General features: G+C 40.2%; 1 protein-coding gene across 1 annotated transcript in view; it reads left to right on the top strand.

Annotated features, from left to right (window-relative positions):
• LOC142660178 (mucin-2-like) overlaps positions 1-12,754 on the top strand; it is a 42,871-nt gene that overhangs the window by 17,703 nt on the left and 12,414 nt on the right. The window contains exons 6-9 of the mRNA XM_075836759.1: positions 3,009-3,173; positions 9,490-9,590; positions 10,727-10,878; positions 11,619-11,757. Of these exons, the coding sequence (XP_075692874.1) occupies positions 3,009-3,173; positions 9,490-9,590; positions 10,727-10,878; positions 11,619-11,757 (557 nt within the window). The remainder of the gene's footprint in view (positions 1-3,008; positions 3,174-9,489; positions 9,591-10,726; positions 10,879-11,618; positions 11,758-12,754) is intronic.

Genomic DNA, 12,754 nt, shown 5'->3' with positions numbered 1-12,754 from the left:
ATCTATCTATCTATCTATCTATCTATCTATCTATCTATCTATCTATCTATCTATCTATCTATCTATCTATCTATCTATCTATCTATCTATCATACCATCTACCTATTTATCTCTCTGTCTATCTGTCTAGTTTCAATTACATTCTGTATCAATTATTTACAGTTTTCAAGATCTCTGCTTGCAGTCAATAAATATAAATATTCATTATTTTCTTCCAGTGGATAAAAATCTACCCTGGTCATGTATTTGACACAAATGTGCACAGCCTGATACAGTTAGAATACAGTTAGAAGTAGCCAGAATGTACCCAAAGTTTCAGAAAGAACATGCCCTAATTGTCAACTACAGACCACTTATGGCCCGCTAGAATAATCTGCAAGTGCCAGCCATAGCCTCCCTACCAAGTTCAGCCAGAAAGTCCCCCTTACAGTGTCAGAAACAAGCACAATAAATAACTTCCTTCTGCTTGATCCCTCTGTGCTGCTGTCCTCAATTCCTCTTTGTTGCTACATGAGAGCAACTAATCTGCAGACATCCACATGTGACTTCCTTCTGTATCAGAGGTCAACACTGGAGGAACTGTAGTGCTGCTCATCTCTGCATAATATACTATAATATTAAAAACTGTTTTATATGCCTATTATTATTATTTAGGCAGAACACTGGCTAAAATAAAATAACACTTAGTTCTGTAACACAAATTATGGACAAGATTTTTTAATATTACCAACACTTTTTCTAATAATTTCTTGTTTCCTGCATAGAAATGCTTGTATGACACTTGTTTGTGCAAATCGTCCGAGGATTGTATGTGTGCAGCACTTTCAAGTTATGTTCGAGCTTGCACTGAGCGTGGTGTTGTTATTACGTCCTGGAGGGTAGATATGTGTGGTAAGTAGATCTACCAATTATTGCAACTTTAATCCAAGGGATGGCATGTTTGTATCTCATCTTCAAAAACAGGCTGGAGAGCTTAGCTTCTACTACACAATAAATATGTCTATTCGGGTTGGTGCCATGCATTCTGGGTAGAAACAACAGGATGGAACGATGGCAATCACTAACTGAGCACTTGATGCCACACCTGCGTTTACCATGCTCTGCTTTATCTTGACGTCTCCTTCTCTATATACGCCATTTAAAAAAAAAAACAGCTTGCACCTATTACTGATTTTTTTTTACTTTTTGAGATACAGCTGCTTTGTATCCTGTATACAGAGCAGCTGTATCGTGCGCTGAAACCTGGATCCGTCAGGGCCATGGGATTGACGGGTTCAGTAAAAGCGGGTCCTGCGTGTCTCTATCATGCAGGATCGATCTGCTATCGATTACATCTAAGTTCAAAATGTAGATATGATCGATTACAGGGAGATCCAGTGTGTCAGAGACACGCAGGACCTGTTTTCACAGAATCCGTCAATCCCGCAGACTTGACAGATTCAGGTTTCAGCGCACGATGCAGCTGCTCTGTATACAGGATACAAAGCAGCTGTATCTCAAAACGTAAAAATAATTTTTAATCAAATGTTTTTAGGAAGTTGCACCAATCACACTGATGTACAATTTCATATATATATATATATATATATATATATATATATATATAAATTTCAATGGTGTACATAGCCTTTAAGATTGCTCACAAAAAGGTATAAGGGCATGACCACACGTGGTGGATTTCCTCCGCAACTGTCCGCATCAATGCCGCACAGAATCTGCGTTGCAGATTCTGCTGCGGATCTGCACAAAATGTGCAGTAATTTGATGCGGACTAGCTGCTGCGGACTGCGGTAAAAGTACTTCCCTTCTCCCTATCAGTGCAGGATAGAGAGAAGGGACAGCACTTTCCCTTGTGAAAGTCAAAGAAATTCATACTTACCGCCCGTTGTCTTGGTGACGCGTCCCTCCTTCGGCATCCAGCCCGATCTCCCTGGATGACGCGGCAGTCCATGTGACCGCTGCAGCCTGTTATTAGCCTGTGATTGGCTGCAGCCGTCACTTAGACTGAAACGTCATCCTGGGAGGCCGGACTGGAGACAGAAGCAGGGAGTTCTCGGTAAGCATGAACTTCTATTTTTTTTACAGGTTGCTGTATATTGGGATCGGTAGTCACTGTCCCGGGTGCAGAAACAGTTACTGCCGATCGCTTAACTCTTTCAGCACCCTGGACAGTGACTATTTACTGACGTCTCCTATCAACGCTCCCGTCATTACGGGAGCCCCATTGACTTCCTCAGTCTGGCTGTAGACCTAGAAATACATAGGTCCAGCCAGAATGAAGAAATGTCAAGTTAAAAAAGCAAGACGGATCCGCAGCACACATAACATGTGCATGACAGCTGCGGACTTCATTGCGGAAATTAGAATCTCCATTGAAGTCAATGGAGAAATTCCGCCATGAGTCCGCCACTGCTCCGCAACAGACAGAGCATGCTGCGAACACCAAATTCCGCTCCGCAGCCTATGCTCCGCAGCGGAATTTTACGCCTCGTCTAAACGAACACTGCTAAATTAAAGTGTAAGTCAATGGACAAACGGCTCCGCTGCGGATTAACGCTGCGGAGTGTCTGCAGCGGAATTTAAGTGAAATTCCGCCACGTGTGAACCCAGCCTAATGAGTGTATTTTTTTTAGACAATAAGCACCAACACATTATGCAAAGTCATAGCTACATACTGTAGTTAAGTAGGAAATTGTGTGTATAAGAAAATAAAAAAAGAATCCTGTTCAAGTGTTTCGAAATGTCAAAAATTTTTTGTTTGTAATTGACTTCCCTTTTCATTGTGACGCCATTTCTGCTGATAACAGAAAGCAAAAGGGAACCCCGCTGACTGATGGTGTGGGAATGGCATCACATTTAAAATATTAGAATTTTTATTTAACATTTTGATCCTCTTGAACATTAGTTTTAGGGTTCGGAAATATTCTTTACCCCTGGATTATGCACAGAAAGACAGACATATTCATTATTTTAAGGTATTAATCAGACATTTTTTTTTTTTTTTTTAGACAAATACATTTCAACCTGCCCACCATCAATGACTTATCGGAGTAATGTGTATTCATGCCAGCCTACTTGTAAGTCTCTGAGTACTCCAGATATCTCATGCAGAGTCGACTTCACTCCCATTGATGGCTGCATCTGTGATGAGGGATTGTACTTGACACCACATGGTGAATGTGTTCCTCAGAGTCAATGTCCTTGTTACCATATAGGAAAATATCATAGCCCAGGGGGAAAAGTATACAGAAATGGCATTGAGTGGTATGTATTATTGTATGGTCGGTAACCTATAAAGTATGAATAGCATCATTTTCTTAGGATTTCCTCAAAGGGGCTGTCTTTTATATGATCGGTTGGGCTCCGACACCCGGACCCTGCACCAATCAGCTGTTCTGGCTGCCTCCAGACACCAGATGTTATGCAGTGGCCGGTGTCGGAAGCTAATGCCTCTGTACACTTCATAGCGGCCGTGCTGCAGCCTGGCCGCTATACTGTGAAAGCAGACATATTTTTCCGGCATGGGCATCCGGTGCATGGAGTTAGCCGATACAGCTGATTGGAGCGGGGTCCCGGTGTCGGACCCCACCGATCATATGATAATGACCTATCCTGTTGATAGGTCATCAGTATGAAAAAATGCCTTGTGCCCGAACAGCTCCTTTGAGCACTTAATGGTCAAAATTCTTCTATACAAGATTATGGCTATTCAACGTTATTATACACAGTAAGTCCCATGCCTCCTTATAGCTGTGCATTGTAATATTTGTATATAGCTGTAAGGTGACAGTAAAAGTACATAAATATATATTTCTAAGGCTCTGTTCACGCTAGGGCCATGGCTTCTGTTTATAACGGTGCCATGACCGCTATGATGGATTCATTTATGGACAGATCCAAGCAGACACTAATGGACCCCATGGATTTTATTGGGTCATTTGGGGGACCCCAAGGATCCGGTATTTTTAACTGCAAGAATAGCGCTGCAGACTACTTAATGGAGACCCTGATGGAACCCTCGAAAAGTGCTGTGAACAGAGTTTAATGTCATATAGTTTAGCCCACACTTGCCGACATATTGAAGATTTTCTAAAAAAAAGTTCAAAAAAACTTCTGGAAGAAAAGACAAACCTCCCAGATGTTGAAAATACTTCCCTCTCACAGTTCCTGCACTCCTCTTCACTCCTGGGCACCACTACAAACAATGTTCTGACGCTGGCCCAGGAAAGTCCGGTCTAGGGTCTATATTAAGGAGATAGTCTGGTCTGGGGTTTTTATTTAGAGGGAGTCGGGTCTGCAGTCTGTATCAGTTCAGGGGCTCTGGAGGGGCTCTATTTACTTAGGGGTTCTGGTCTTGGGTCTGTATTTATTTATTGGTCTGGTCTGGGGTCTTTATTTATTTAAAGTGTCTGGGATCTGTATGTGTTTATGGGGTCTGTTCTGGTGTCCGCAATAGTTTAGAGGGGTCTGTATTCACTTTGTGATGTAATGAATGGGGTGATATGCGCTATATGGGATTCAAATTCCATAGGTTGGGGGTGTGTCCTGTATAAATGGGCAGGACATAAGACCAAAAAGATTTGTGCGTCCCCTGGCAGAATCTCCCTGATGTCCCTTCTATATCTTTTAGCCACATAATAAATAAATATTTAAGACGATAACAAACTTACATTAAAGAAGCACTCCACTTTCTTTTATTGCCCCATTTGTGCATTGGTGTTTCAGTGGGGTGCTGTGTGCAGAAAATGACACAATACGGGGATCGGTAAGTATTTCTGCAAGCACCACCCCACCGAAACACCATTGTACAATTAGAGGAGGCAATAAAAGAAACAAGCGGAGTGCTTCTTTATATGGTGCAAAAATAGTACTTTAAAATAGTTGAACATTGATTAATTAGAACATTATTTTTCAGTTTGCATTAAAATAAATCGATTTAACTAGTTTAGTAAAATATATTTAGTAAATATATTTACTTATCTTGTATTAATCCTGGGCACAGTCTCTTTTAAAGCCCAGAGCTGCATTTATAATTCAGTGCTACAGGCTTCAGGGCTTAAGCAATCCTTACTGGCTCTATGGCTGTGCTGTCCTTGCTCTGGGTTCTGCATTCATGTGTAGTATATACACAATGAACTATACAGTAAAACTGTCGAACTGCATCACAGCTAATATAAAGTCAATGGAGTCTGTCAGGATCTGATACAAAAACATATAACAGATTCATCATGGCTTAAAATGAAAGCCATGACGCCAGTGTGAACAGAGCCTAATGCAAACTATATCTCATCTTTTTTGTGGCTTTTTTGTACTTAAACTGGGAAATGGTGTAATGCCTTCACTATATATTTTTATTAATTTTTGGCACTGGCTTTTATTTACAGTATCTGCCGCAGTGGGAGACTTTATTGTGACTACAGTCACCTGCAAACCAAAGGTAAGAACAATATTCGAGTATATGACATGAATAGTATACTACATGCAGAAGTATGTTGACATCTGATTATCATAACTATATCTGTTTGTTGAACATCTCATAACAAACCAGAGACACCCCTTAAAGGGAACCTGTCATCAGCATTTCACCTATTGAACTCTACTCACCCCTCGCTGGCCGCTGCTGTCAAAAGTTAATTGCCGTTATCCCCTCTCCTAAACTCCTCCTCCGACCGTAAATAACGGTCAGCAAACATTTTACGCCTTTTATGGTAAGAATCCGGCCGTCTTGTTCGTTCCACTTCTTATGCCCACCCTGAATGCTGTCAATCAAAAGTAAGGAGGCGGGGTTAACTCAGAAAGTCTTGAGGAATGACGATATGACACATTTCTAACTAAGATGTGACACTTTTATGCTTATTAGAATACGGCACAAGAACACTAAAAAAAACCTGAATATTAAATGTACAGAGCCTACTAAGAAGATAATTATAGGTTACATAAAAATGATTTTTCACCCACTTCCATCAGGTATTGTTGGTTTAATAGGTGAAATGCTGGTGACAGGTTCCCTTTAAGCTCCACTTTTTGGGGAAGGCTTTCCACTAAATTTTGATACATTTAAGAATATTCGTCAGGTTTGAAACTGATGTTGAGTGATTAAACCTGGCTCCGCATTTTAATTCATCCAAGTGTTCGATACAGTTGAGGTCAGGGCTTGGTGGAGTCCTGTCCATTTCTTCCACAACAAACTTCAAACCATTTTTTATGAACCTCACTTTGTCATGCTGAAACAGGAGAGGGTCTTTCCCAAACTCGTGACACAAAGTTGGCAGCATACAATTTTCTCAATGGGTATAGTATTAAGAATTATCTTTGCTGGAACAGAAGGCCAAGGCCAAACCCTGTAAAATATATTTGATATACTGCCAAATGATGATTATCCATCACTTCAGAGAATGCATTACCACTACTCAGAAACCACAACGTGTCCTGTGCCCTGAGTCATAGACTAACCCTCAATTTCACATGTAGCATATATATAGTAATAATGGAATAATGATTAAAATACATGATAAAAACGACAAATGAATTAGGGAAAATGACTGCATATGCTACACATGGCCTAATAATCGGTGCTAACCTCGACAGTTGGCAGTTGTAGTATTTCCTATGCTAGACGCGAAGTGGCTCATGCCAGTGCTGCTTGGTTGTCTTGCTATCATGGCCAGTGCAATCTTCAGCTGGAGTTTTGTAGGGAACAGTGCGTAATCTCTGACATGGCGGCTTTCAGGTAAGTAAAACTTTGGGGAGATTTAGGGCACATTCACACGTGGCGGAATTGCTGTGGAATTCCGCTGCGGACGTTTTTTACATTTGTTTCTATACATTTTTAGGCAAGTTCAGACGTTGCGAAAAACTCCGCTGCAGATCATAGGCTGCGGTGCAGAATCTTCCCTCCCTCCGCAGCATGCATTGTCTGTTGCGGAGAAGAAGTGGAATTTCACTGCGTATTTCAGCCTTTGCAATGCAAAAACTGAAATCTGTGGCAAGTCCACTGTGATATTGGCAACGTCTGAATCACCTATCAAATATGCAAATGTTGGTGCAGATTCGTTGCGTAATTGCCCCAAATCTGCACCAACACTTGCAGCGGAAAAATTCTGCCACGTCTGAACGTGCCCTTAGGCTATTTTCACACAGAGTTTGAAACGGCCCGAAAATGCCTCCCATTGATTTCAATGGGAGGCGGAGGCGTCTTTTTCCAGCGAGCGGTAAAATCATCTCGCTGGAGAAAGAAGGGACATGCCCTATCTTCTGGCGTTTACGCCTCTGACCTCCCATTGACATCAATGGGAGGCAGAGAAAGCGTATTTTGCGGCGTTTTATGCCCGCGGTGCTCAATGGCCGAGGCCAAAAAGCACCGCTGAAAATGCGGCGAAAATCGGCGTGCAGGGAGAGGAAAATCTGCCTCAAACTTCCAAACTGAATTTTGAGGCAGAAATTTTGCCTGCAAAAAACTCAGTGTGAAAATAGCCTTAGAACTCTCATATTTTCCCTGAGTTAAACCTTATGGGATGTGTTAATGTTTGTTGGGGGGAAAACATTTTGTAGGATTGATGTGTAATGTCACAAAAGAATATAGGGGAATTTATAAACTTTTCGAAACCAGTTTTCTGACGTGGAAAAGTCACAAACTATTAAAAAGTTGTAATTTACTGGGAACATGTTTAACTTTTTCGCCACTCTCGCCATTATAGCGGAAATCTAAGCCAGTACCTAGCTGGGCTAGATTTTACTTTGTGGCCAGGGGCATAACAGAGTAAAGGCAGGCCCTGTACAGTTCTTCCCATGATCTGATATTAATATTAAATAAATGAAAATAAATAAAAAATGTAAAAAAAATGTGTTATCTTACTGCTCCGCTTCTCCCCCCAGATCTCCTCAGGCTCCCACGCCGGGCAGCGCCAAAGCCTTATATGCGACGCAGCACACAACATTCTGAGGCTGAATCTTGTGTGCTGAATTTCATATATAACGGCATCAGGACCTTGTATGTGCCGCATCTTAAAAATTGTGCTGCGTCTTACTCCAGCGAACTGTAAATTAAGACTGTTGTATAAAACGCCAGCCTTAATAAATCTCCCCCAAAATCTTTACTTTAATGACAACATATTTTCAACATTTTACAGTTCATATATAAATATCATCTAGATAAAATTAACATTAAATAACTTTGTCTATACATTGAATTATTTATCTTGTACTGAGTTACAACTAGTATTATAGTCCAGAGTTCCATTTACAATTCTATAGCCTGGCTTTCAATCTGAAATCTCCCAGCATTCCCTACTGGCTCAATGTCCAAATAATGTTTTCTTTGGTAACTTATATTGTAGGATATGTCAGGAAAAATTACTGTAAACTTTAGGGGCCAGGTATATTGTATGGCTCAAAAAGCAAGTTTGAATTTAAAGTACTAAGGCAATAGGAACTTACATAGAAATCACTAGAAAATAATTTTGGTGCCAGCTGAAAACTTTTAGCCACTTTATTGGCCACTTGGCTCCTAGGATTTGTCCAGCCTGAGCTAAGCTGTTAGGAATGTGTCTGACAAAAACCTTGTTGACTGTTTCCAATGAAACCTGTAACTGCAGAAGAAAGATTGCCTTCAAGGAGTTGCCTGAAAGTTTAAAGGGGTTATGTGGGGACCACAAATTATTAGCAGTGTAGTCACTGCAGTATGTGAGTACACTCGCTAATATACATTCTGGTCCCCCATCGCGCCGCTTCTGAAATTTTCATAGATTTTTATTGCGCTGCTGTGGGACTGGAAGTCTAGTTGCACAGTCTTCTTTGATGACGATACGACTCTTTGTTATGGGACCGGCCCCACTGTACTCCATGTGCTCGTTGCACTCCTGCTCCTGCTTGTACATAGAGTACTGCGGGGTCGTTCACATGATGAAGAGTTTTATCATCATCAAAGAAGGACGTGCAACTAGACTTCCGGTCCCCCGGCAGCGCTATAAAAATCTATGACAATCTCAGGATCAGCACGATTAGCGAGTATACTCACATACTGCAGTGACTACACTGCTAATAATTTTTGGCCCCCACATAACCCTTTTAAGAATTGAAATTAGCAGCGTGTAATGTTATAAAATAAAAAAGTAACATTGCTCACCTGTTAAATACCCTACCGCTCCAGCGCCTATGCTCCGGGGGTCCCCACACATCTTTGTTTATTTTCCGGAATGACTGCAGTGGTCACGTGGATTTACAGCACTTCAGGAACTGCAGGAAATAAACAAAGGCTAACGGGGACCCCAGGCATATTAATAATATTTCCTGCTGCTTATTTAATTTCTTTAAACTAGACTTAAATTAGACAAACTAATGACTCCAGTTAAGTAAGATTTTTTTTGGGGAGAAGATAGGCAAATAAATGTTCCCGTTTTTTTCCTAGAGATAGATATGTGATATAGCAATAATGAATATTACTGGAATTCATAAGAGCAAATATTCTAATATATTCCCATTATATTTTAGATTGTATACTACCCATGGTCTACTTTAACTGTTCACTGGAACCTGTGGGATCTACAGGAATTGAATGTTTAAACAGCTGTCAAAATTTAAATGTAGACTGTGTAAGTATATATTAAGCTCATCATCTGAAATTCCATCTAAAATTTACTTTGCAAGATATTTTGTACGTAACATGTACATATGATTCTATGGGCGTAATTAAATAGGGCTCAAAATCTAGTCGTGGATTTTGAGGGGGCTCAAAAGGTCCCCTATGTCCTATATGAAAACACCAGTACAATTAAAGGCGTGTGATGTTGAGGGGCCTGTTACAGATTTTTGCCTTGGGTCCTGGGAGCGTCAAGTTACGCTACTGTATATGAATATATATACAACATGTTAGCAGACAGTTTAACTGTCTCTTCTGAACTTTGCGATGCATTTTAATCTTTTGGGACACAGCTATGTAACAAGATTCAATGTTATTTGGTCAGTGTATATTGGTATTATTTGAGCACTGTTTGGTGGTATTTACTTAGGCATTGTCTGGTATTGCCACTGTACAGTATTTAATTTTTGGTGGCACTGTATATCATTGTTATTAATTAGGCAACTGTATGGAAGAGTTTTTTCAACCAACATATAACACTCCTATTTGGGCAGCATACTGCATGGTGCTTCTCGTTGTGCACTGTATGATATGCTTTTTTGTACACTTTACAGCATGTACACGGTATAGAGGGGCACCAACAAAGGATAGCGCACAGGGCACCATCCAATGTAAAGCTAGCCCTGACTGCAAGCCAGCAATAATAGTGCAACCCCTTATATGAAATCTAGTAGAGGTGTCAGGGTTCCCCTTGGCTACAGGACCCATGAGCATCTACTTTACATTGGCTATACATGTGGCATGTCAACCACCACTGGATAGATACCGCCATAGAAAATATTTTGTATATTTTCATTCATATTTCAATCAGGTAATCTGATAATCTGGTAGGGTAACTGTTATTAGTCATTTACTAAGGCTATAGACCATCCATTCAGCTATATACAGCTGATAGAAATGGCAGATAACATCTTACACCCACACCATTTTACAAGTTATACTTTACTTTTATAATACTCAGAATTTATTAATAAAGAAAAGCTATATTCATCTCAAAATTAACAGTAATTGACTTAATATACAGAGGTTTAAATCTATATTAGGGTCATGTTTGTATTATCTAATAATACGTGTTGTTATATTTCACAGTACAGCAATGAGTGTGTCTCGGGTTGTGTATGCCCTAAAGATATGTTGGCAGACGGCAAGGGAGGATGCGTGCCTAGTGATCGCTGTACCTGTTTTTATAATGACAAGATATATAACCACAATGAAGTTGCCAAGATTGGCTGCAATAATTGGTATGTATCTAGAAATACATCAGCAGATTTCTGAAGATCAGACTCTTGGCGCAAAAATAATTTCACTATAGCTGGCCATAAATATAAGATTTGATTAGAACGACTGTATGTGCTATAAAATGGTTGCCAATATGTTAATCATTTATAGCATTTTATTTCTTAAATAGATTATTAAAGTGTAAGATTCTTATATGCTCATATTCTGTTCTCTAACTTCAGCTAAGTGTGGAACCCCCTTGGGGTGTATCTCCATATTTTATCATCATGTGGTTTTAATTACCAAAATTTGGTGCTGATTAATTTATTAATATATCTTTATGACAGTCAGAGCACCCTTTTGTCTTATATAGAGCTCCCAATCCTCAGCACAGACTCAGATCTAAAAGATAAAATACTGGCTTCCCTGAGCTACCACTAGAGGGAGTTTAGGAGCTTACTGCATACTGTCTTATTATTGAGTTCAATGTATAACAGTATGCAGTAAGCTTCTAAGCTCCCTCTAGTGGTACTGCTGGTACCTAGCATGTTTTTTAAATCCATGTCTATGCAGGGAATTTGAAGCTCTGTATCAGAAAAACAAAATTCCGTCCACTATAAAGATATATTGTACTCAAGGGCGGACATTCACTTTTTAGCACTATACTTCTCCTGTATCTGTGATTATCCCTGAGATTATTCAGGATTTGTTCAGTTCATGATAAACATGCTTAAACAATATTTAATATTACTTCTTCTCCAAGTACCTGTGATAACCGCAAATGGGTCTGTGATGACCAAGGAGCCCTAGCAGATTGCTTGATTTATGGAGAAGGAAATTATATAACATTTGACAAAAGGCATTACCGATACAGCGGACAGTGTGTATATACCTTGGTTCAGGTACGTAATATTAGGTGTGCTCTTATTGCCACCCCGTCTATGTTTGCAATGCAGATATACAAAAGCTCTTAAGATTACAAAATTTTCTCATTCCCATACAGTGTCAATAGGGGGAGTGCATTCCCATCCAGTGACGTACTATAAGGGTCTAATCAGAAGAGTATATGGCTATATATTTACACGACAGTGAAAAAAACAGATCAACTGTCATGGCTATTTTGCATCCATTTCCCTGCCGTCGGACCGTTTTTCATGGCCGTTAAAAAAATTTATGAATTTAATTTGTCAGGGTTTTTTTTTGTCCCAGCTCCCTGAAAGCACCACAGTGCCCATGTAGATAGTGCCGCAATACCCCTGTAGATAGTGCTACAGTGTCCACTGTAGAGAGAGCCCCCATAGGTAGTGCCAGTGCCCACATAGTGCTGCAGTGCCCATCAAGTGCCACAGTGCCCACATATAAAGTGTCATATGAAATGTCAGTGCCCACATATAAAGTGCCAGTGCCCACATAGACAGTGTAACGGTACCCATGTAGATATTGCCGCACTCAGTGCCCATATAGATATTGCCACACACAGTGCCCATGTGTATAGTGCCACAATGTCCACATAATAAATGCATAACATTATTTATGATGATTATTAAATTAAATAATAATTTAAAAAACAACATGGCTGAATTGGGTTTTCTTCTGCCATTTCCTCGTGAATTAATATAAAAACAAGGCTGAATAGTGGCGAGGAAAAACAGAAAAAATTGGGTACTGAAGCCCAAGAACTGGTGAGGTCCTTACAGGGTTAGTAAAACACAACCACTAGCACAGGCCAATCAAATAAACACAGTAATGAAAAGGAGACATATCCCCCCATCAAACAGAGTTAGTTGATAGGTAGAAGGATCCAAACTTTTGCACATGGCTTCCAAGTGCTGCCATACAGACTGCGTCGGGAGCTACAGTAGTCTCCCCTAGTAGCAATTCTTCTGTATGATATCGGAG

This window comes from Rhinoderma darwinii, chromosome 9 (assembly GCF_050947455.1).
Source record: "Rhinoderma darwinii isolate aRhiDar2 chromosome 9, aRhiDar2.hap1, whole genome shotgun sequence".
In the NCBI taxonomy this organism is placed as follows: domain Eukaryota; kingdom Metazoa; phylum Chordata; class Amphibia; order Anura; family Rhinodermatidae; genus Rhinoderma; species Rhinoderma darwinii.
The sequence above is the reverse complement of the archived record's forward strand: the minus strand, read 5'-3'. Positions and strand labels throughout refer to the sequence as shown.